The sequence below is a fragment of the Myodes glareolus genome, chromosome 25 (assembly GCF_982192425.1).
Source record: "Myodes glareolus chromosome 25, mMyoGla1.1, whole genome shotgun sequence".
NCBI classification, from domain to species: Eukaryota; Metazoa; Chordata; class Mammalia; order Rodentia; family Cricetidae; genus Myodes; species Myodes glareolus.
Window position 1 is genome coordinate 32,761,523 of NC_142050.1, and position 25,082 is coordinate 32,786,604.

At 44.7% G+C, this 25,082-nt stretch overlaps 1 protein-coding gene across 7 annotated transcripts in view; it reads left to right on the forward strand.

The window, feature by feature from the left end:
* Cald1 (caldesmon 1) overlaps positions 1–25,082 on the forward strand; it is a 223,669-nt gene that overhangs the window by 169,748 nt on the left and 28,839 nt on the right. For 4 of the 7 annotated variants that reach the window (XM_085683798.2, XM_085683797.2, XM_085683799.2 and 1 more), the window contains 3 exons: positions 16,347–16,493; positions 19,686–20,622; positions 21,870–21,953. In XM_085683798.2, coding sequence (XP_085539924.2) covers positions 16,347–16,493; positions 19,686–20,622; positions 21,870–21,953 — 1,168 coding nt within the window. The remainder of the gene's footprint in view (positions 1–16,346; positions 16,494–19,685; positions 20,623–21,869; positions 21,954–25,082) is intronic. The other 3 variants (XM_085683801.2, XM_085683802.2, XM_085683800.2) reach the window with 2 other exon arrangements.

The window sequence follows — 25,082 nt, forward strand, 5'->3', positions numbered from 1 at the left end:
ACCTGTAATTGCTTTCAGCATTTAGAGGGAAGGATACAAAAGGCATGTGATGTATTGGGGCTCCTGCTTCCAGCGTTTAGGGGGAGGATTTGAGAGAAATGTGACAAGCTGGAGGGGTTCCTGCTCTTGTATTTGTGATTGATGTCTCTTCTGTCATAAAGCCTGGCTCTGAAGCTGCTGCTGTCACTCTGTTTTGGTTTAACATGGTTCTGTTGTGTCACCTCATAGTTATGATACTGAAACCTGAAGGATGTTTCTCCCCTCAGTGAGACCCCTCACACTCCAGGATATACCTGAATCTAATCTCCTTTACTCAGCTTTCTCTCTGACCTTGATCATTAACAACTTGTAGCCAGTTCCCCTAAATTATGACAAGCATCCATAACCCACCAAATCACAAAACCCATCCACTCTACCTCTACAGAATGTGGGCATTGTGTTTCTTGCTGTGTGGGAACATCAATATCTTTAGGGGAGCCTAAGAAAATTGAGATAATGGTCATGTCCTGGGAGAGCTAGTTGCATTATTTTGTTGTTGTTGATTAGTCTCTGTGTTATGAGAAGGTGTAGAGTTTATTTGAAGTGTTGGCTGGAGTTGTCTGTGAGGCTGGACCATCTCAGCTAGCTATTGGCCATTCAGCTTTTTATTACACCAATCATAGCAATGCATCTTTGCAAGTGTACAAATATTCCACAACAGACAACAGAGGAGGTGAGATACTCAGATGCAAATAAAACAATATGTGATACAGACCCTGAACAATCTCAGTGACTTCACAGGGACAGAGTCTTCTCCTCAGCCAGTTGAGCTGCATCTGAGCCTAACCCAAGGGACGTTGATTCTCAAGCTGGTAAGTGGGGAGGCAGGGAGACCTTGATGTAGAGGTAGTAGGGCAAAGGAATAGAAAATGAAGTTAAAGGGCGAAGAATGGAAGAGTTTCTGGTGTTGTCATACTTTCCAGCCCCGACATCATGCTTCAGTCCCTTTTTCTAGCCATGTGTGGTCCTCAGGGAGGGGCATGTGCTCCATCCCCAGAGGGAAGAAGTACAGAAGTTAGGATGTGCAGCATACACGGCCCTTTATTCTTGGTGGGGTCAGAGGGTTTATATGCAGTAGGGCTTATCTAGTTTAAACTTCATTTGTGAAAGAGGCTTATAAATATTTGTGCAGAGGCTAATGGCAGAAGGGAATTTGCTGGAAGTACAAGCAAGGATGCCCATCCTGTGGAGTGAGCTTGAAAGAGAACTTCCTCAGCCTCTCCCCCACCCCTGTCAGCAGGCTGTGTGAGGCTCTGACAGCTTTCCTCTAAAGTAGTCTTTACTGAAACCCAGTTCTCCAGCACCCAGTTCACACTTCAAATGCACAAGCCCACGGTTCCTAGTATGCTCGCCCACTGCACTGACATCACCGTAGTCATGGCAGAACATTCTCATCTTCAGGAAAAACTCGCATGGTGGAAATTATGTGGAAGTAGCCCTTTCATTTGTGGTTTTATTGTTGAAAAATATGTAAATGTGACCTCTCAAGCCAGTTATGTCCTCATACCTAGACCTTGAAAAAAAAAATTTAACTATTTCAAACCTCTCAAGGAAATCATTTCAGTAGACATTGAAGCAATTTCTTTAAAATAATCATCACTTTTTCATGGCTTTGAAAGGAGAAATAGCAGACATCAGTACAGACACACATGGGTATTGGGGAGATTTCGTGTGTTCGTGCCGTGCTTCAGCACACCAAGTGTTTGTTTCCTCTCGATGCACACTTGCATTTTTCATAGGCTTTAAAACAAAGCTGAGGGTCTGGAGAGACAGCTCAGCCTTTAAGAGCAGTTGCCCCTGCAGAGGACGTGGCTTCAGTTCACCATGTGAGCCACATGTAGCCCACAACTATCCATGACTGCAGTTCCCGGGGATCTGACACCCTGTTCTGACCTCCTTGGGCACCAGACATGTACACAGTATTCATATGAAAATCCAACCAAACACTCATGCACATCCAAATGTAAAACTCTGAAAGAAATCATAATAACATCAAAGCTACAACTGTCCTTGAAAATCGAATGCAAGAGTAAATTGAACCTTGTGTTAGCCAGACCTTCAAATAACTGCTCATAGTGTGCTAAAACCAAGCAAGATTTTTAAAAGTAATAGATATTTTATGAAAGTTGACAAATCACAATTCACTTTAGTAATTTTTAATATTGTCCTTTTACATTTCTTTTCATGTTTTATAATATTGTAAACACAATAGTACTGTATGTGCTTAATCTGTAAATAACTGAATACAAATAAAGCAAGAGAGATAATTAGTGGCGACACCCATCTTTTTTTTTTGTAGTTGTTGTATGTAACATGAGGGCCGGCTTGTTGGGGTATCTGTCCCACCCGGTACCCCACAACTGGCAAGTCCCAAAGAAAATCAACAGAGTCTACATTAGGTTATAAACTGATTGGGCCATTAGGTCAGGCTACTTATTAGCTCTTATAACTTATGTTACCCCATTATCCTTATCTACATTAGCCACACGGCTCAGTACCTTTCTCAGCTGGGCAGGTTACACCCTGCCTCTTTGGTGGTCTGCGCAGGAATGGAGGATGCATTTCCTCCTCCCTCGCCTTCTCCTGTTCTCATCACCCCGCCTCTACTTCCTGTCTGGATGACCCGCCTATACTTCCTGCCTGGCCAACCAGCGCTTTATTAAAATACATGATTGACAGAATACAGATAATTCTCCCGCATCAATTGTATTTGTTAGTTTTTGAGACAGCGTCTCACTATGTAGCCCTGTCTGGCCTGGAATTTGCTATGTAGATCAGCCTCACAGGCCCACCTGCCTCTGCTTCCCGAATGCTGGGAATAAAGATGTACACCACCACGCCTAGCTCTTTTTAATTTCTGATAGGAACATACTATAAAAATTGTTTAAAAACCATTGATATAGATCAATTAACAGCAAATAACCTTGTTTGGTTAACGTTTTTTTAAACACAGGATCGTAAAGTGTTTACTTGCAAATCTGGGTGCTATGCAACTCCTGCCCCTTTAACTCAGCCCTGAAACTGAAGTCCCAGATGGACCATAGACAAGATGATAATTCTTAGTTTCCCCAAGAATAACTTACAGAAAAGATGCGTGGACTGGATTTGACCTGCAGGCCATCGCCTGTCAGTCTCTAGCTTCCATGATGGAAGGCCTTGAGAAAGTCCCTAGGCTAGGACTTTATTCACCAGGGATGGTAACTAAAGAGCCGAGTGAGTGCTGATGAGAGTCACTGACCCACTCAGAGCCCAGGCTACCATGTAACAAAATGGTGCTTAAATTAAAATAACCTCCCCCAATTCCATCCAATCGTATCCATCTATGCCCCTAAGCTTTTAACACCTTAACACAGAAGTGAAGCTTAGCTGGGAGTCCGAATAGAGAAGGTATGAAATGCAAGTCTGCTATGTGGGTAAGTGTGTGTGTGGGGGGGGGGGGTGTGCAGCAACGAGAGAGAGAGAGAAAGAGAGAGAGAGAGAGAGAGAGAACGAACAACAATTCCACTCACAAAGAATTGAAGGCCTAGCTTATTGCTCTTGAGAAGTCTGCCACAAACTACTGTTCTGAATGACCCGGGGATTTGCGGAGATGAAGGCTCCTCTTGCTGCTGAGATTTATGGAGCCCTTGACATTGTGGAGCTGGCCTCTGTCTTTTATTTCCCGAGGAAAGCTGCGGAATGAGTTGAAACACCTGGAGTGGAGACAGAACTAGAAAACCCTCCTCTGTACATGTTACCATCCCTGCAGGTCATGCTTCCACGGGGCCGGACCTTCTAGAGGGATCTTTTCTCACGATCTGCAGAACGGCTGGTCTGCCCTTTCTCGTATCAGATGCCATGCTTGAGTTTGGAGCGTGCACAGCCAGAGCTTCCCACTGCCCTTCACACCCCGTGAGCCCTGGCCAGGTGGTTGTTTGCTTTGCCAAGTCCACATTTTCTGGCTTTGCCCCCTCCCATTCTGCTCTCTGAATGAAGAAAGGGCCTCCTCCCTCTTCGCAGATCCCCAATCCTAGGTCAGGCTCCGGGGCTGCTCTCTCCATGAAGCCTTCTCTGATCCCACAGTGAGAACTGTATTATCATCCATTAAGGGTTCAGTCACTGTGTATGTCTCCCCTAATATTTACCGCATTTGAACTTCCCTTACATCCTTGCGCCTTTCTTGGCTCACCTACCAAATTATAACTCCATGTTTAGCCGTGTTAAGCCTCTTGGCTTCCTCCTTCTGTGGCTTGAACCAAGCAACTGTTCCATCAGTGTCTTCTTAAGGATGGGTTCCTTCTGGCCACCTGGTGTCAGTGCCAGCCGGCATCCCATGCCACAAGCCAAAACTCCACCTTGGTATCTGCCATGTCCCCCGTCTTCTCCTCAGACTCTAGGTGTCTACCTACCCCGTCTTGCCCACAGTTCATTGCTCTGGTCACGCAACGAAACTGAACTGCCCTCATACAGAGTCAGGGTCCAGGTGGTTAGTGGTTTGGCTAGAGAGAGGAATGTACACAAGATTAGGAAGTCATCTGCTCACGCTGCTGTGGCAAAGGGTCATTCGTAATTAAACTGTGTGACAGTTTAACAGTCTGCTGTCTTCGTCGCTCCAGCAGAGGTTGCTTTCATGTTTAGTCAAGAAAACAACATAAGCCTTCCTGGCTAGTCATCGCTTGGAATACAGATCTGCAAGTCCAGAGGAGGACTCTTCAAGATATTTTAAGTGCCATACAAGAAAATCTATAAGGGCCTCTCAGAAGCCTGGTAGGTCTCTGGCCCTTCAGCTAGCAATGCTGCCAACTTAATCAGTACACGCAAACACGGTGCTTCACCTTGAATGCTACTCTTCTGTTAAAATGCAGACGTGTCTGCCTTTACCTGAAGGGTGCCTTCAAGCGTGGAGATGGGTGTCTTTGGTTTGGCTTTTTACCAAGCATAGAGGAGTGTCAGCTCATCTTTATCTTGAGCAGGGCCTGTCTTAAGTAGTTTCCCCTGATGGGACCATAACCCACCAAGAGCAGAGAAGAATCGACTTCCTTTCCCAACAGCAGGGAGGCTAGACCCCGAGGTGGCTGCCAAGTCCCCTGCAAAGACACAAGTCCTTTCCGTTGGGCCAAGTGTCCAGGATGTGGCCCTTCATTTTCCATTTCCTGCCTCCCCTGGAGGTTTACCTTCACTTGTAAACAAGCCCCTCGCTGCAAGCCAGGGGATTCTAGATGCGTTCATGGGTAGGAACCACCTCAATATGCTTTCTTGTTAGAACGGCAACCTTGCCTTTCACGGGTGATGCTAGAAACAGGCCCTGGTCTCGTGGACCAGTGTCTAAGAACTGTCTGGTTCCTGAGAGGAGCCCGGGGACACGCAGGGAATCAAGATGGGGAGGCTGTGCCACCCAAATGGAAAGGACGTCTCGGGAAGGAGGAAATGAATAGTAAATCTTTTTCCAATTAAAACTGAGAGTGGAAGCAGAAAAACTCTGGAGGGCACTTTTCAGGGAGGGAAAGATCATCAAAGGTCTGTTATGAAAATCCATTATCCATAAATTCCCCCACATTAAGCACCGCCCGTCTGTCTGGGGAGGATGCTGACACAGGGTCTGTGAGGACACGCAGCCTCCGCCTGCTGTGCACCACTTCCTCCGTGTCTGCAGTACCACTTTTCCTCGGCAGGGATCCCCTCTAATTACCCGCAGCCTTCCAATCTCCATGTAAGGACATCTCCTCTTCGGTTTTTTTTTTTTCCAATCCCTTTGTTTCTTTTGTCGAATGTTTACCCACCTGATAATGGCGCCGTAATTAGAAGCAAAACCGCATGAAATTATGGACCTGTGTATCGCATCACGCGAATTCTTCGAGTTTGGGAGAATGACTGATTTTTTTTTTTTAAAGAGCACTCTAAGACTCATCTAAGATGACTTCATGTCTTTCACACGAGAAGGAAATGCGTGTTTGAAAAGAATTTGCTTACTGCTACACCTGTGGTCAGATGCCGCTGCAGCCACGTGGGCTTGTGGAACTGTGGGAGTCGCCCTCCAGCCTTCATTTAACAGATGTTAGTCAGCTGTATGTTGCGTCTTGCCTTTTCTGAAAGAGAGAGAGAGAGAGAGAGAGAGATGAGAAATATGGTAGTGCCAGTCATAAGCACCTGGGTTTAGTTATTTTCTCATGCTTGACTTTAAAAATTGTCTATACTTAGCCTTATTGTCCATGCACTATATACATTAAAGCAAGATATCTTTTGATGGGCATGACATCCAGAGAGCATCCCCATGCTGATTCTACCCCTTCCCCTAGTTTGACTTTTGATTACCATTTTTAAAAGTCAAAGAACATTAAGAGTTATGTTTTTATAATTCGCATGTTCATATTTATGATATTTGTATTTATTATTCATGATGTTTATTAGAGAATCTTAGGTTGGGACGTAAGACAAACTAATGCTTATAGAAACACAGGTAGTAATTAATGTCTGCTATGTTTACTGGTTGAATGTTAAAAGTCGAAAGTGAGTTTGCTAATTTCCTTTTAATTAGCTTCTCATCCATTTAATCTCTTCCCTTTATCCTTATAATTCATTTCAACCCAAGTTTAGCTCAGGCACCAGCTAAGCGGTCACTTATATCTCTTCCATCATCAACTCTCTCTTCCTATACCTACTGTCTTAGTTAGGGTTTCTATTGTTGTGAAGAGACACCATGACCATGGTAACTCTTATAAAGGAAAAAACATTTAATTGAGGTGGCTTCCATTTTCAGAGGTTAGTCCAGCATGGTGCAACATGGTGGCACACAGGCGGAGAAGGAGCTGAGAGTTCTACATCTTGACCCATAGGCAACAGGAAGTGGTCTGGACTTAGTGTAGCTTGAGCATAAGAGACCCCAAAGTCTGACCCCACAGTGACATACTTCCTTCAACAAGGCCACACCTACTTCAACAAGGCCACACCTCCTAATACTGACACACACACACACACATACACACACTCATGAGCTTATGGGAGCCAGGTACATTCAAACTACTACACCTGCCTTTCTTCATTTTGTGGGTGTGTGCATGCATGCACTTATACACACGTGTGTGCACATTTGTGCAGTGTCTGCAGAGGCCAGAGGTGATAGATATATCTGGTGTTGCGGGGTATTGCAAGCTACTGGAAATTGGTACTAGGAACTAAACTCATGTCTTCTACAAGAGCAGCACAGGCTCTTAATCATGGAATCACCTCTCCAGTCCTCTCCAGTTGTTAGACCGACCTGTTGTAAACTCCATAACTTAAAAAGTGAATGTCTGTGCCTGAACAAGCTTATTGTTTGGATATGGTAGGGTAGATGGGCTGAAACGAACTCAATCTTGTCTGTGAGAACATGAACAGATTTCAGTTTATCTCAGGAAACTGTTGTGGAACGGCCCTCCCAAATCTGAATTTAATGATACACATTCTTTTCAGAAGAAACATGAGAAAAATAACAACTCCATAAGAATATAAATCCACACTTTATCCATTTTATTTTCTACTGAATAATATAAGCCATTTAAGGATATTTTTTTAATGAAAGAAAGTGGCACCAGTTGAGTAAGGTCATACTCATTTATCCCATCCAAAGCTCTAGTCTCAAGGAAGATTTGGAAAGCATGCTTGGGTCCCATCTATCTTTATAAACGAGATGGATCCCTGTAAACATGAAGGCATGTTGTTGTGTGGAAATCACCAATCATGGATTGCATTTGTTATTATTATATGAAGTTTTGGACAGACAATATTTTTATCGTTTGGGAATGCACACCATGGTGTAAAAGTACAAAACAAATGCAAGAGGGTTGTACAGGCACTGCAAAATTCAGGCAGGGGTGATTGGGCAGCAAAAGAGAGGAATGGTACTAACAAGGAATATATAAGGCCCTAACTAGCTACTGGTGGTACCCGAGTTGTTGTACACAGGTTGCTAGGCGTGTACATGTATGTCAGTTTGTCAGTTCCGTCATTATCTTTAAAGTGAAGTTACACCATATTCATTTGCAGGTACAGCACAGTCTATGATACAATTTTCTAACCTAAAAATCTAATTTCAGTCTATTAGACCATTTCATTTTACAATTTCTCGTGACTCTCTGCATTGCTTCATAAACGAGCCTTTTACTTGGAGAATCTGTTTGTCCTCGGGCAGCACCATTTTAGGATGTTCTCAGATCTGGTGCCCTCGATGTCTTCTAACCAAACCCAGTCTTGCTTCTCTTCCCACTGTCTGCTGCTCTGCAGCACTTAGCCTCCTCATGGTCTGCGATCACAGAAGTTTGTCTAACTGTGGGATGCCGTCTTTGTCTCAAGTCAGCGATGGGTTGCTGGTGACAGCTGATGGGGACACGCATATGAACATGGGCATGAAAGCCTGCAAATATTGTGGAAACCCAAATAAATAGAGTTGGCATGCAAACTCTAGTGACTCAAAATGCTCAAGGGACGGGAGATGAGGAGGAGGAGAAAGATGAATCAAGATGTACTTCTCTTTCTGGATAGTCGCCTTCAAAGTAGCCTGTCCCCTTGTGTGCCTTGACTCAACTGATACGATGGGCCACTGAGCCCTGTAATGAACACAGCACATGTTACTTTTCTAACCCCACCAAAAAAGTCTTTCCACTCAAAGAAGCTTCTCTTTTCGCTCTCTCCTTTATTACTACATACAAACCTGTTTATTTTCCCATATTCTGACAGAAAAGATTCTCATTTTCTTGGGTTTCATTTTCCTCCACTATAACTTTCAATTCCCTTCCTCTTAAGGATGCCAGGGAAAAACTTCAGAATTGGCCTTTATATGCATTCAGACCACAATATTTTGCCTGCACCACATGTAAAGAACATTATGTTTAAGAGCCTGGAATGTTTCAATAAACTTAACGTCCAAAGGTGTGCTAAGCCTACTGAACACACAGGCCTCTTTTCAGTGGCTCAGGAATTTCCCTCCTGGTCACAGTGTGGCCTCAGACTTTCTGAGAGCAAACAAACAGTTCACAGAGCTGATGAGAGATGCGTGGAGAATCTGCTTGCTTTTCATATTATGAAAGAAAATCCCTGGGGTTTGGATACAAAAAAAAGAAAAAAACAATGGATGGACATGAGTCATGTTGCCTTCAAGCAGTTGATGAGCATATTTTCAACCCACAGAAAGTTTTAACGCTTTCAATCAGATTCTGTCATAAGAACCTCATTAAGACAAGGATGTTGGCTGGGAAGCCTGCATGGGACAGAACTAGGTCCTCTGAACGTGGGTGACAGTTGTGTGGTGTACTCTTTTTGTGTGACTCCTGGCAGTGGGTCCAGGATTTATTCCTGGTGTGTGAACTGACTCTCTGGAGCCCATTCCCTATGGTGAGATGCCTTGCTCAGCCTTGATGCAGGGGAGGGTCTTGGTCCTGCCTTGAGTGATCTGCCATGGGAGGCCTTACCCTCTCTGAGGAATGGACGTGGAGGGGTGGGGGTGGAGGAAGGGAATAGGAGGAGAGGAGGGAGGGTGAACTGTGGTTAGTATGTAAAATGAATTTTAAAAAATTTTAAAAGACAAGGACATTGGCAGAAAGGATAATTAATAATAACAATAACAACAACAACAACAACAATAATAATAATAGTTGCCAAACAGATACCCTTCTTGGAAGCTGTGAGGCCCAGGTCTTCTACTACGTGTAGCCTACATGGGCAGTGTATAGCAAGCTGTAGGAAGTTGGGAACAAGACAGTGACATCTTAGAAACAAACCTGAGACCTCTTTTAAGCAACATCACTTTTTCAAAGATGGCTCACGCGGAAGTGGAAGCTCAGTGAGATGCAGAAATGTCAAAGCTGATCTTGGGGTCCACCAACTCTCTACCGGCCTTTCAAGCTACTGGGAATTCGCAAATGATTGATTTCCATAAGGTTTATTGTTACAGGTGAGGAAATTATTCAGTCTGCTGGCATGTTAGGTGCACTCTTTTTAAGGTAGGGGAACACGGGAGGAACAGTTAAGGAAAACAGACTCCAGATTTTGATCTGAGTGAAGTATTATAACTGATCACTTTATAATACCATGAGCCTCTCATTTTCTGAGGCTTTTCTCATTGAACCTGTGGGTTTAAAGCTCTTAAACCTGTAAGAAAATTGGCTCCCTGCCTCCAGCGAAAGTGGTTACTAATTTCTCTTTTCTTTTTTTAAGTTTATATAATATATTTTGACCATACTCATTTCCTTCAATAGCTCCTCCCAAATCTGTCCATCTTCCTACCCACCCACGCTTCTTTCTCTCTCTCTCTCTCAAAAAAAAAAAACCAAGAAGAAAAATAAAAAGTGAAAACCAAAACAGACAAATTAAATAATAAGAAAATAAATAAGAAATAGAAAAAAAACCAAAATGCACACACAAAAAAATTGGGCCCATTTTTTGGGGCCAACCCCTGAGATGAGGCCTGCCTTGGAGTGTGGTTGATGCACCCAGGGAGACTCCATTGGAGAAAACTGATTTTTCCCTTTCTCAAAAAGTATTAATTGCAAATAGCTTCTCGGGCAGGGGCGAGGTTTGGTGTTCACTTCCCCTCACAGTGCTGGGATTTTGTCTGGTTTGAACCTGTGCAGGTCTTGTGTTTGCTGTCAGTCTTCAGGAAAAACTGTAGCTGACAGACCAGGGCTTCCTTGTTGTTGTTGTTGTCGTTGTTGTTGATAAAATGCTACGGGCAGCATTGCATCAGAACTGTAGTGATACTGGCCTGTAGTCTCAACTCAGAAAATTAGCAAAATGGAAAAAAGAAAGGGAAGGGAGAATAATATTCTAAAACAACAAAGAAAAGAGGGGTATTTTTAAAAAAACATTCTATAGATATATTTTCTTCTTTCTTTCTTTTCCTTCCTCCCTTCTTTTCTTTGTTTCTTTGTTTCTTTGTTTCCTTGGTGGTGGTGGTGATGCTGGAGGTGGTACAGGGAACTAAACCCGCAGTCGGGCACATGCTAGGTTAAGTGCTCTACCACTGAGCTACATACCCAGCCATTTTTCTTCTGTGTTTGAAACCACATCTGAATTTGTTGCCTGGGCTGGCCTTGACCGTATAATCCCACGTCAGCCTCCCAAGTACCTTGGAGTACAATGTGCACCGCTATACCCGGCTGTCCTGCAGATATGGTGAAAAGAGTCACCTCTGTGTTGGGCGAGTCTTGAACTAAAGTCCATGGTGACTATGGAAGGAGGGGAACACAGCAGCGAGCCAACAGCTAATATGTTGCTTGAAGACACCTCTATGGTTCCTTTCCCTTAGCCAGTGCAGTTAACTCTTGACAGACAGATACAAAGAAACTGGATTCTCAATGGTTTTCAAGTTCATCATGTTTACAATGATTTTTATTTGTTTGAACTTTTCCATTTGAAAGGCCCAGAATATAACAAGGTCATATACGGAGGCAGCGGAGTTCTGGTGTTGGAGACTTAAAGTCGTTCTCTTGGAACAGCCAGACATTATGAAAGAGTTTTCCTGGCATGTAGCTCTGAGCGTTCATATCAAGCGTCAGCAGGGCCTTTAAGCAATGGTTCTGAGAATGGAAGGAAAACCAGCCCTTTGCTTTTTCATGCTACGGACACGCATGTCAGATAGCGTGTAATTATTATGAACCTTGGGGATTGTTTGCACTGGTTTATAAATACTATGTGCAAATACATGGTGGATTTCCTCTCGTTGTCCCAAATATCTGCTGAGTCATTTTGCTCTTAGCAACACTGACCTTTCACTAGAAAGGTCCCTCAAATCCCCAGGTGTTTGTGATGAGACGTGAGCACCAACGGTTGCTAAGAGACAAAACAGAACACTCCATCCGTCGTAAACCCGCTCACAGTCAGCATGGCTCAGGAGCTCACGCACCCCCAGATGTTTTAGTTAATGGAGGTGTTGCTCAGTTGACTCGGATATTATCAGGTTGGTTTTTTGTTTTGTTTTGTTTTGTTTTGTTTTTTGAAAATCACAACGAAATGCACTTGATTAAAACTGTATGAAATGTAGTTGAGTTTGTCCCAAAGCATCTGGGAAGGTGGTTGCTTCCGTGCCGTGGACACAAGTGAACGGATTGGTTAGTACTGGAGTCTGCTGCAGTTTCATAGAAGTAAAACTGGGCTGTTATACCTCTCTGACCATCTGGTTAGATCGGAATCTTGGGAGTCAGCGGCATTTCAAACAAGGTTAAGGTTGATGTGTGGAAAATCCGAGATGCTAACATTCTGTCTTTGATGTAGAATAGAGCTACTGCTATCACAGATGTGGTAGGAATCCTGCCTCCTTGTCTGTCTTTTTGGACAAATTTTGGGTGATGGTGAAGTGGGCTTGCCCACACATCACTGGAATTATGCTACCTTTCTGGAAGCCAGTTTATCAGAGCACCAAAAGCCTCCAAAAAAACTGAGAAGTTTCAAAGTCTCTGTACCACTGTTTAGAGGAGCATAAAGTTGGAGAAACATATTTAATAACCAGCAAGAAAAATATTACGGCATAGTATATCTGCATAATCACCATCTGGTGTATGTAGATATAAAATACTGCTTCCTTTGACGTAGTCTGTTGATGTGTTAAAACGTAGCCATGACTAAGCTTAATTTAAGGAACTGTTTGTGAAATAATACATATAACATTACCCGACTTTATTAAAAAGGTATATATCTCCATACCTAGGGACATATGTAATGAATACCTCAAGTTTGCATCATATCAGAGCTTAGTTTACATTATCCTAAGCAGCTGGTTTTCACTTTTGTCTTTATACATTAGGTAATTGCCTAGTTTTAAAACAAAACAAGAGTCTATTACTTTCAAAATCAGAAGAGGTTTTTTTTTCTTTCTATAAGAAAATTACGTTCTAGCTGGGTGTTGTAACACACACCTTTAACCCCAGCACTCGGGAAGAGAAAGCAGGCAGCTCTCGGTGAGTGTGAAGCCAGTCTGGTCTACAGATTGAGTTCCAGGACAGCCAGGGCTACATAATGAGACCTATCTCAAAACCCCCAACTGTCCCCCGGCCAAAAAAAGAAAGAAAAGAAGAAATAAATCAGTGGGAAAAGTATAAAAGACAGGCTGCGTTTAGAAGCCATAAATTTCTTGGCTCTCCGAGGACCAGTGTAGGAGTCTTGCAGTTGAAGAGTTTGTCATCCATATAGTTGCACTTATAATGTCAACTCATAGTTCTTTTTTGGCTTCATGTGTATGTGGTTTGAGTGTGTGTGTGTGTGCATGTATGCATGTGTGTGTGTGTTTGTATGTGTGCACATGTGTGTATGTGTGTATATGTGGTGTGTGCTTGTGTGTGGTTTGTGTGTGCGTGTGTGTTTGTCTGTGTGTGTACCTGTGTGTATATGTGGTGTGTGTATGCATGTGTGCTTGTCTATATGTATACGCGTGTTTGTCTATGTGTACATGTGTGTACATGTATGTATATGTGGTATTGTGTGTCTATGCATGTGTACGTGTGTGTGCATGCATGTGTATGTGGTGTGTTTAAATGTGTGTGCATGTGTGTGCATGTGTGCATGTGGTATGTTTGTATGTGTGTTTACATGTGTGTGCATGTGTCTATGTGCGTGTGCATGTGTGTGCGTATATGTGGTGTATGTGCACGGGCGTACGTGTGTGCATGTATGTGCGTGTGTGTGTACATGTGTGTGCATGTGTATGTGGTATGTGTGTGGATGTGCAGTATGTGTGTGCACGTGTATGTACGTGTATGTGCATGTGTGTGTACAGGTTCATGTGTACAAGGAAACTAGACTGATGTCAAGTGTTTTCTTCAGTCTCTCTCCACCTTGTAAACTAAGGCAGGGTCTCTCAGTTGAACTCAGAGCTCACTGACCCTACTAATCTAGTTAACTTAGTCTGGGCATTCCCCTGTCTCAGTATTTACATGGTGCTGAGGATTGTAACACCAGTGCTTACACTTGTATGGGAGATGGTTTCCCAAGAGTAGCCCCTGCCTTGTCCCACCTGATATGGTCTTCATCCAGAGACTGGGACCATTGGGACTGGACATAGCCTGAGACAGTGACAGTTGTTTTGTTGTTGTTTTAACGGGGTGAACAACTTTTATCCCTCATTGTATTAATAGCAGGAAAGGCCATTCTCAGGCAGTCTCTGGTAACTGTGCCCAGAAGGGGGGCTATAAGAGGGGCTATCACCCACAGATCTTAGGTTATAAGCAGGAAGGGTTAGAAGAGTCAGTGGAGGTCGTACCTCTGCTCAGGCCACTCCTCCAATGAGAAATCCAAGAGGAAGGAAAGCTTGCTGTGTCCCGGCCATGGCAGTAAAACCAGTTTATCTCCCAGCTAAATGCCGTCAGCACCTATGAAGCTCTCAGGGTAGGTGGGAAGAAGATAGTGCCATCTCAAATATCTTGGGAAACCCTGGCTTCAATCTGATGGCTTAGAGGAGGGAGAGCATTGTTCTTAGCAAGGGGATGACCTTCCACACCTCCTGCTTGTCTCAGAAGGCTCCAAAACAGAGGGAACTTTCATGGCTGATTCCCGAGATGGAGAGACCAAATAAAGAACTCCTCTTTGATTAGCTTGAGAGGCAGTTGTTAAATACTCTTCTCTCTGCTGTGGTTAGAGCGGTCTGCTGAGAAATACGCCAAAGAATATTAGGCCAAGAATCCGCAGGTTAAAGCCAAACCACTGGGAAGGGCTCGCTCCTGCAAACGACACCATAATTGAATTAGAAGGGAACATTTGTGTCATGTCGTCTTGTTCCCTCACACTCAACACGTCCACAATTGAACTCCTCTTTCCTCACCAGGCCGCTCCGTAGCTGAATTTTCCTAACAAACGACAGGATGCCACCGTTTACCACACTCTCTCCTGGCAGCCATGATTTCTGTTTGATTGCCATTCTGGGGGACAAGGAAACGTAGGACAGGTTGTTCGAAGGGCCAGATATTCCTAAGAAATCAGTTCTGAAAACCAAGTTCTCCAACTGTTAGTCTAGTTCTATATTAATTCTATTGGGCTACTCTCTCCTCCATATTTGTGGCAAATTACCGTCAGTTTAACAGAATATGTACTAGATATAGAGATGGAACATATACACACTTTATTTATAGTGACATTTGACCATTAACAGATTTCAGTAAATATAAAGTCAGATTTTCTGAAGCAACAAAGAGCAAATGAACGGAAATTTTAACACTCAAAGTACTATTGAAGTAAAAGACGCCACAGATTAAAAGTAGTGGATCTAAGCCTACACAGGCCTGGTTTGTAAATCCAAAACGAGCAAACTACCATCAGTTGCAATATGGACTGCTTGCGTAGGTTCTGATGTCTTACTTTCTTTAATTTGAAAATGAACTTATCTTGGCAATTACATCCAAATTGAATTTGTGCCCGCTTAGGGACATCTCCTGCTTTGGGGTTGAGGAGATCGCTCAGTGGTTAAAGTTCTCACCACATAAGCAGGAGGACTGCAGTTCAGACTCGTCATGAGTGTAGGTGGACATGGTGGCCCGCCTGTAATTGTCCAACCTGAAGCAAGTTAGCTAGCTGGCCATCGGTAACTCTGGTTCAGTGAATAAGGTGGGAAGCTCCTAACATCAGCCTCAGGGCCTCCATATGCCTGTGCACACATGTGCGTGTGTATGCATAGACACGCAAATGTGCACACACACACATGCACAAGCAGTACAACATATGGGATGTTAATACATGGTTTAGTGAAACAAGTGCTAATACACGTTTTAGTGAGCAAGAGGTGGCTACACACTCTCACAATGTACCTACTGTGAAGCCATCAACCAAAGGCCAATGATACACACACCCGGGCATGACAAAATCTGACCCAAGAAGATATTCGGTGCCCTCAGTTTTAGTGAACAACTTTGGCGTATTAGCACTAGAGTCTTGCTTTAATAGTAATGGTCGCTGGAGTCTTTTCTAATCTTTGGGACAGTCCTGGCTCTGGTTCACACAATGTACTGAGTCCTTTCTAATTCATGTTTTGATTCTTTGTATTCAATATTCGTTATTACCACTTCTAAATCTTGCATGCGATAATCAGCTCAGGGCAGAAGTCCAAACGTGCTATCCCACAGTCTCCAAAGGCGGTCTTCTCTGCTGTCGATGCCCTGGTTTATTTGATCAATATAAACTATTCCCAGAGTCGCTGATTAGTGCTTTTCAAATACTGAAAGTCTGAAAACAAACTGGCTGGGTCTCCAAGCTTGGGAACGCGAACCTTCCTTTTTGAACCTGGCTCATTAGTAGCCATTCAAGGCTGTGTGGCCAGGACACTGACGACAACACCTGTCAGCTGGTGTGCTCAGGAACTTGTCCTTATGTCGCAGAATCGCCTACCAGAGGAACGATGATGACGAAGAAGAGGCCGCCAGGGAACGGCGTCGCCGAGCCCGGCAGGAAAGGCTGCGGCAGAAGCAAGAGGAAGAATCCTTGGGGCAGGTGACTGACCAGGTGGAGGCTCATGCCCAGAACAGGTACTGTCCTCGTCTCAATGAGGCATCTCTGGGTGTGTCTTGGCCTGCCCTGTTGAATGGAATTTGCTAGCTAATTATTCCCTTCTCAGACCAACTCAGCCCTTATGGTTTGACTGGTTGGTTTTGATTGTGTTGAGATGGGTTCTGACTGGCTATCCCAAGCTGGAACTCACTGTGTAGCCCAGGCTACACGTGGTTTTGTTCTGTTTCTTTTATTTAGTGCATTTCGAGAGGAGGCTGTTAATCGCTCCATTAACTTGGTCTGCGTTTTTTTTTTTAAAAAAAAAAAATCTTCAAAGGCTCTTTGGTTCATTTCCCAGGGTAGTCTTACAAATGTTGATGTACAAGACAAGTTTAACAAGAAACTTAATGTTTAGGTAGAAGATAGCACCCTTGGTCTTTGGTAATTGGTTCCTAATTGAGGAGGAAGTGTTGTCAAGAGGAGTGGAGGGGCAGGTATGATCACTGGGATTCACTCACTGGCTTTGAACCCCAACTTAGCAATCTGTGTCCCTTCGCTTTAGTAGATACGGCCATAGCCCCCTGAAGACTACTGCTCAGCCACAGAGAAATGCGAATGCATGTAAGATGCCCAGTGCCTTGCCCACGGGAAGCACGTGACACGGTGTGCTCTTGGCAGTCTCACAGAAAGGGGACAAAGGGGCCATCCATTGCCTTTTTCTATTTCCACGCTAAAGAGAGGAGGCAAAATTAGTGTTTAAAATGATGTGTTGAGGCCTTTCCTGAATCTGGTTATTAGTGAGTGTTCAACAATGGTTTTTAAAAGTTACGACTGGTTAATAGGTTAAGCTTCTGAAAACCTTGCTTCTGGACTGAGGTAGCAGTGCTGTACAGGTCTCGCCTCTAAGGCCCTGAGCTTCAACCCAATGGCAAAATGAACAGCACATACCTAGTTCTTGTTTCTACTTGTAGTTCATTTCAGCTTTAATTTCATTATTAGCTATTTTATAAGATTATCTAAATTTACAAATTCTTTCACCAAGCATGATGGTGCAAGTTTATAATCCTAGCACTCAAAAGGTGGAAACAGGAGGGTCAGGAAGGTGTTCATGGTCAACCTTGGCTTTTTAGTCAGTGCAAGGCTAGCCTGGGCTATACGAGACTCTGTATCAAAAGAACGAAAAAACAACAACAACAACAAAAGTTTTTAAAATGAAATATATTCAGGTCTGAACATGTGATTTCTTGAAGACATATTAATCATCTACAAGTATAAGGCCCCTTCTTGGGGCTAAGCGGCTCTAACTGACACTTAACATCTACCAATGCTTGTTACCATAATCTTTGAAAAAAAGAAAGAAAGACAGCAAAGAAAGGCTTAGTTGAGTCTGTTGATTTCTGAACAGTAATTTCATCAGGCTAGTACTTTGGAATTTGTAGTACCTTTTTGAAACATCAGAACTCAGTTGGTCCAAGTGTCCTAGGCATAGACCTTTGCCCTTAAACTCCCAGTTCTTCGTGTTTCTGTGGACATGCAATCCATGTGCGGCTAATTCACAGAGACAGAGTCCTCCAGCAGCAGCAGAGGCCAAACAGGCTCAAAATCTAGGATTTCCTTGGCCGTATTTTGTTGTTAAATATGAAATGTATTTTTCCAAAACCAAGTGAACTTGAACATCAGGAGAGCCAAGTTTGGTATGAACCATGAAATTTGATGGAGTTTCTAAACATTGCAAGACATATGCTTCCAGCTCTGGTCACAGCTCCGGTATCACATGACTGGTAATTCCAGCCAGGAGTGGCCAACGCCCTTGGTCTGGGCAGTGTCCAGCGCCCTGGAAAAGTGAGGAGATGATGGACATGCTACAGTTTGGATTTTACATTTCTTTTTTAAATAAACATTGGATTATCCGGTCTTTACCAATTGGAAAGAAGGAGAAAAAGTTCTTTATTCCTGGAAACCTATATAAAGAAGTTAGATCAGCTCGATCGGTTATGGTAATATAGTTGCTATGGCAATTTCAGTATTTTAACACAGTATACTAATGCATTGTGGATGTTCTTGTGTTCTAGATCTCCACCTTATTTTTATTTTATTACTTTTATTTTTTGTTGTTATTTGTTTGAGTCAAGGTTTCACTGTGTATCTCTGGCTGTCCTGGAATGTGCTATATAAGCTAGGCAGGCCTCAATCTCACAAGGACACATCTGCTTCTGTCTTCCAAATGCTAGGATTAAAGGCGTGCACCACCACACCCAGCTGTCCACCTTATTCTGAAGACAGGGTCTTTCACTGAGCCTGGGGTTGACTGATTCAGCTAGACTGATTGTCAGCGAGCCCTAGGGGTCCTTCTGTCTTTCTCTCCCCTATGGCTCTGTCAACCCTAAGGATCCAGAGTCTGCTGAGCACCAACAGAACTGGCGAGCACAGAGACTATGCACCTGTTCAATTGCTTTGGCCTGGTGCCTCATTTATACCCCCATTTCATTGGTTACCTGGTCCAGGTGCAAAGGAGGGCAGATGGTAGGAAATGCCATCCTTGACTGGCAAGCATTACCCCATGAATTGTGGAGGACACTTAGATGTCTCCAAAGTGCAGATTGCTGGCATAAATGCCAAGTCTCCACAATGGACATACTCTTCCCCCTCTAAAGACCTCGGGTCCCACCAATCCAGATCAGGAATGACTACGTGGCTTGAATATGAAACCATGATGCTGAAGGAATTCACTCATTATTCTGACTTGATCCTCGGCATAGTGGGGATCCACAGTGACCCAGATTCTGAAATCGTGGTTTAGGCACAAGTAGTTTGTAAGGTGATTCCAGGAAACAATGGTAGGGCTGTAGGTAAGTGGGGGGGGCAACCATGTAAAGGTTGCTTTTGGGGATAAGTGGCCGCTGTGGTTATACGGAACATAACTCTAGTAAGAGCCGTGACTGTAGAATTATCCTTAGAAACAGAGAGGTCAAAGTGTTTGTCTGATGCTGCTCCTCAGGTGCTGGTAGGTGACACTAATATTCAGAGCTCCTACAGCAAGTTGAGGAGACACAATGACCTGAGAAAGCCCAAGAGCAAAGGCTCGGCTGGAAGTCAGACAAGCAAGAATAGAGTGGGTGAGCTAGGGGCAGGTGAGCTAGATCCTGCTGGCGTCTTCTCTGGTTATGGGTGACTCTAGATGACCGATTAACCAACAAGCTGTCTCTGGTATTGTTCCTTCTGTCATCCAGTGTTCCTGATGAAGGGTCTAAGCCAGCCACCACGAACACTCAGGTAGAAGGTGATGAGGAGGCTGCTTTACTAGAGCGCCTGGCTAGGCGAGAAGAGAGACGCCAGAAGCGCCTCCAGGAAGCCCTAGAGCGTCAGAAGGAGTTTGACCCAACGATAACCGATGCCAGTCTGTCGGTCCCGAGCGGAAGTATGCAAAATGACACGGCAGAAAATGAAACAGCAGAGAAGGAAGAGAAAAGGGAGAGTCGCCCAGGACGGTATGAGGTCGAGGAAACAGAAGTGGTCACCAAGTCCTACCAGAAGAACAGCTATCAGGATGCCGAAGACACAAAGAAAGAAGAAAAGGAGGAGGAGGAAGAGAAGCTGAAGGGAGGGAGCGCTGGCGAAAATCAGGTAGAGGAGACGGTAGAAGAGAAAACACCAGAAACCCAAGAGGAAGCTGTGGTAATGGTATTGGAAAATGGGCAGGTCAGTGCAGAAGAGTCCAAAGGAGAGGGAGAGAGGGAACAAGACACAGAGGAGATAGCCCGTCGCAAAAGGCTGGAGGAGGAAGAGAGAGAGAGAGCCGAGGCAGAGAGGCTGAGGTTGGAAGCAGAAGAAAGAGAGCGACTGAAAGCCGAGCAGGACAGAAAGCTAGCAGAGGAACAGGCAAGGGTTGAGGCCGAACAAAAGGCAGCTGCGGAAGAAAGAGAAAGGAGGGAAGCCGAGGAGCGGGCAAGAGCTGAGGAAGAGCAGAGGCAAATGGCTGAGGAGCAGCAGAGGGCCAAGGCAGAGGAGGAGGAGAAGGCTAGGCTAGAAGAGCAAAGACGGAAAAAGCAGCTGGAGGAGCAAAGGAGCGAGAAGCAGGAAGCAAAGGACAAGGGGGAGAAGGGGGCTGAGAAGGCAGAAAGGAAAGGACAAGAAGACAGACTTCAGCCAGCTGTCCCGAAGCAGCAGGTACAGTACGCACTGCACCCCTACTGTGTGATGCCTGCGACTTGTGAGACATGCAATGCACACCAAACGGGGGCAGGGGGCTGAGGCCCTCCTGCATTTCCCCTCACCTGCTTGATCATTTGGCAAGCTGTTCATTCTTTTTAGGCCATAACAACACCCAAGCTTGACGCAACTGAACCATGGCCAAGTATACAATCAGTCAACCAAATTGATGGGTCAACCAGAGAGGAATCAATTGCTCTGTGCTTGGGTGTTATGGCTATAAAAAAAAATGAATCCACCCAAAAATGGTGAATGTGTGGTGGGGCTGTGTCAGCTTGTTTCTGCATCTGCATCTGAACCCCTTCTTTCTGACATCTTTCCTGGGTGTACATGAGGCAAGAGGCCCAGACTTCTCACCTTGCTCTGGTGTTCAATAGTAATTTTTTTTTAATTATAGAATTAGGGTTTGGGGAGTAGAAATAAAGATTAAGTTCAGACACTAGTACCAAGACAAAAATACATAAATCCTTTGAGATCAACTGGAATAAAGGAGTGAAGGGAGACAATTGGAACCCCTTTCCCAACAAAAACATCAGCTTCAAAAGCCTGGCTTGCCATCATGTAGACCCGGGTTTAATGTAGACTTGCAGGAAGTCATTCGGCGGGGGTAGTGCCAGTTAACCTCTGATGTACGACTGAGGGCATGCAGTTTGCTCCTTTCGCCATGAGGGTGGCCCAAGTTTACGGGGCTCTAGGAAGGATACGAATAGTAGTCGGGAAATGAAGTGTAAAATACAGTGTTGTGAGGTTTTTTTTTCCTTCTCTGTCTGCAAGGCTGCATAAAAACCCCTTGTAAGAGCCGTAAAGGAAACAGACACGTTTGCATGGTCACCTTTCCAGAGTGAACCCGTTGTCACTGCATCGCACTGATGTTGTTTTTTCTCCCCTGCTTCTGGGTCAAGGGCTCATGCACCTGGCTGTAATTGAGAAGATCATGGGGCAGGATGTAGACACACACCTGGAACACACGCTGTCGTGCTAGATTTCAGTGAGCACAACGGGAGGCACGGGAGGGGAAAAAAGTAGGGTGGGGTGGGACATGTCACACATGCTGATAGAACCTCGGGCACCCAGGGGTCTGAGTATGGCAGTAGGGCAGCCACAGAAACATCACAGCCCACGCGGAGTGATCTGAGCACCCTCTCACTCTTGCAAGCTAGAAAGGGCTTCTGTTTACCTGAGTGACCTTCACCATTCTTGAAAAGGAAAAGCAGGAAGATAAAAGAAGTAAAGGGCAAGCTCAAGGACAAAAGTCCCAAGATGACAAGCCCGCCTCCAAAAAGGAAGAGGTAAATGCTGTTGCGAATAATCAGACCGAGCGGCGCGCACACGCACGCGCACACACACACACACACACACACACACACACACACACACAAAGCAGCGTCCCTGGAGTTGATCTAGGAACTGCGACTCCTTCCCCAGGGTTTTCAGCCTATGACTCATCAGTCATTGAATGATGGGATCGTGTAGAGTGTCTCATAACCAATTAATCAGGCTGGAGACATGGCCCAGTGAGTAGAGCGGATGTCATTCAAGCAAGAGGACTTGAGTTTGGCACTAGCATTCCCTAACATGCACATAAAAAGCTGGGCATGGCATAGGGGAGTGTATAATTCCACGTTAAGGAAGCAAAGACAGGAGGATCACTAGGGGTTATCAGCGGGGACTCATGGGCAGGCAGCCATTCTAACCACCAGTGAACTCTAGCTTCAGCAAGGGACCTTGTCTCAAAAAGTAAGGTAGAGAGTCAAAGACAACACCCAAAATCAACCTGTGCCTTGTACACACACACACACACACACAAACACACACACACTAAAACAAACACATTCATACACACTCATATACCACACACATGTATATTTGATAATCAGTAGTTCAAAAATATAAAAAGATGAACTTGAAAGCATCTGAGGGCATGTCGACAGTAATTCTCACACAAACTGTCTTTCTTAGTGGGTGTTACAGCCAAGCCCTTAGACAGCCTTGCTCCCCAGGCTTTCCGGCTTCCCTCCTCTACAGAGTGACTTTGGTTATCGTGAGTCCTTCTCGGCTTGCATTTCAATCATGAAGTCTTTCCAGCTGGCTTTGACTAATGCTTTAACTTTTTCAAGAAAATTCACCCTCCCCCCCCCCAACCTAAATCGCAGTAGACAATTGACAAGCTGAAGATGACGTATGGTTTTCAAAAGGAAAGTTTGGTCAAATCCTCTGCATTGCATTCATGAGGCGCGCACACACACAGGGGAGCAGGCACCAGGGTGTTTGTAGGTAAGTAAGTGAGGCTTCCACATGCCGAGGCCACAGAACTTCAGCATATAATGCCATGCAGAAAGCCCACCTCGTTCTAACCATCCTGACTGCGCTAGCCTCAAGTGGCACTACAAACTGCCACATTATCCAGTAAGTTCAAGTAGTTTGGATATAGTAAAACAGAGCCACCAGAGGTAGAAATGCCAGAGTTATGTGGCCCAAGAGACTGATGAAGTGATCTGTAGTCATTGGCTACTGGCCCAAATGGATTCTTGCTATGTTTCTCTGTTAGAGCATCCATTAAGAAAATCCAGAATGGTAAAGAAAATTCCATGTGTGGAAAATAGATGGCTGTATTAAGTAGCAAAAGGGTGGTTTTCTTAGGTGACTTTGTAAGATTCATATAAGAAGAAAGACTATATCATCCATACAGCTTGTTACACTTGCTTTTTAGACTTTTGTTCCTCTCTGCTTCTAATCGAACTTGTGGTTTGAATATGAGCACTGGCTTTGGAGGGAGAGAGCGCAAAAACTGATGGCTGGGATGCTCTGCTGGGCAGCTAAGGAGGCAGCCGAACACACTGGAACATCTTCCTATGTGGGAAGACGGTGTGAGATTTGCAGCTCCGTGATGAAATATGGGAAGGGGAGACTGTAGTGAACACCCTCCGGTGTTGTGAGAGTTAATTCACTTCCCCAAGCTACTGATTTCACTTTTAATGGCCAAAGCATCCCATGCCCACATAGGGTGTCTGAGTCAGAAGAGGCTCATCCGCCTCCAGTCGTTCCTCGGCCTCTTTTCAGATAAGGCCCAGTCTGAGGTGTTGGCTAAAGGCTCCAGCAGCAGCTGGTCCCAGCCCTGCCATTATCCCTTCCCCAGTTTGCACAGCACACTCCAGTTCTGATCATTTCTGGCTTCGTTTTTACGCCAGCCTAGATAATCTCCTCCAACCGGGCTTTTCCAAAACTCCATCTTAACATTTTAACATTGCACAGAGAAACTGCTGACTGCATGGAGAGAGTCCCCTCTTCCCATCTAGCCGGACTGCTGTGCCATGTAGGCAACTTTAAATCAGGTTTGCATGATTCAGTCATTCGAAACAGCCCCTTCCTATTTTTTTTTCGTTTTCTTTCTTTTTAATTCTTTCTTTCAGCAAACAGAAACCTTGCTTGCCTGGCAGGAATCCACAGCGCATAAGCAGGATAGGTCAGCCACAAGTAAACACAAACATTCCATTGACCTTCCAGGGGAAACATTTCCCAAAGTCCCTCCAGTGCTCTAAAAGACAAACAAACAAACAATACCCCTGTCTTCCTCAACTGCAGCTGAACTCTGCGGCAGCCACGGGCTGCAGACAGTCTCCAACCTTGAGACATAATTAACTTTTCTGTCTTTCCTCCTCGATTATAAGCTGTCTCTTTTTAGTCCTTCACTCGGTATCTATTTGGTTTTTCTCTTGGCCTTTCACAGAAAAACAGTTTCCAGCAGAGAGGTTTTTTTTTAATGACTTTGAACCTGATATTCCTGTCACCCAGGCCCACACGACCTGAACCTTAGCGTGCAGATGCGCCCCGGAATTTGGTTGGGGAATGATTCAGTCACTCTAGGCTGGGGTCTGAGATCTCTGCTGAAGGTCTGAGTTGTCTGTGAGTCAGATTTCAGGAGCACAGAGTCAGGAGAACACCCATAGTGGGGAACAGGGAGCCAGATGAGGATTCAGGAGTCTGGAGCTAACCAAAGTGTACTAATTGTGGTTTGAAAGCCTGTAGCTGATGCCCAACCAACCCTGGCTACTCTGGAACTTTATCATGCAGAGGAGCATGACAGAGTCTCCTAGCTCAGGCGGGTCCACCCGTTCCCTTGGGCTTTTGAGTTGTCTCTAGCTTAAGGCCATGCCTCTTAAATTCCAACACCCCCTAAAATTCCTGCACAAGGTCATGTTTTTTCCCACTAAGTAGCCCAGCTCTCTGGAGTCTCATCCAAACGGTCAGGTGTCTGGAGGCTGTCTTGGGAGCACACCCATGTTGCTTGTGAATGAAGCATGTTTACTCTCTCGGTATTCATGACCACCTGGGGCAACATTCCACCCTAAAAGGACTAGTTCTTTTCCCAGGGGCTCAGAAGGCCATGGGTTTGCCATGACCTTGCCATAGAATCTAAT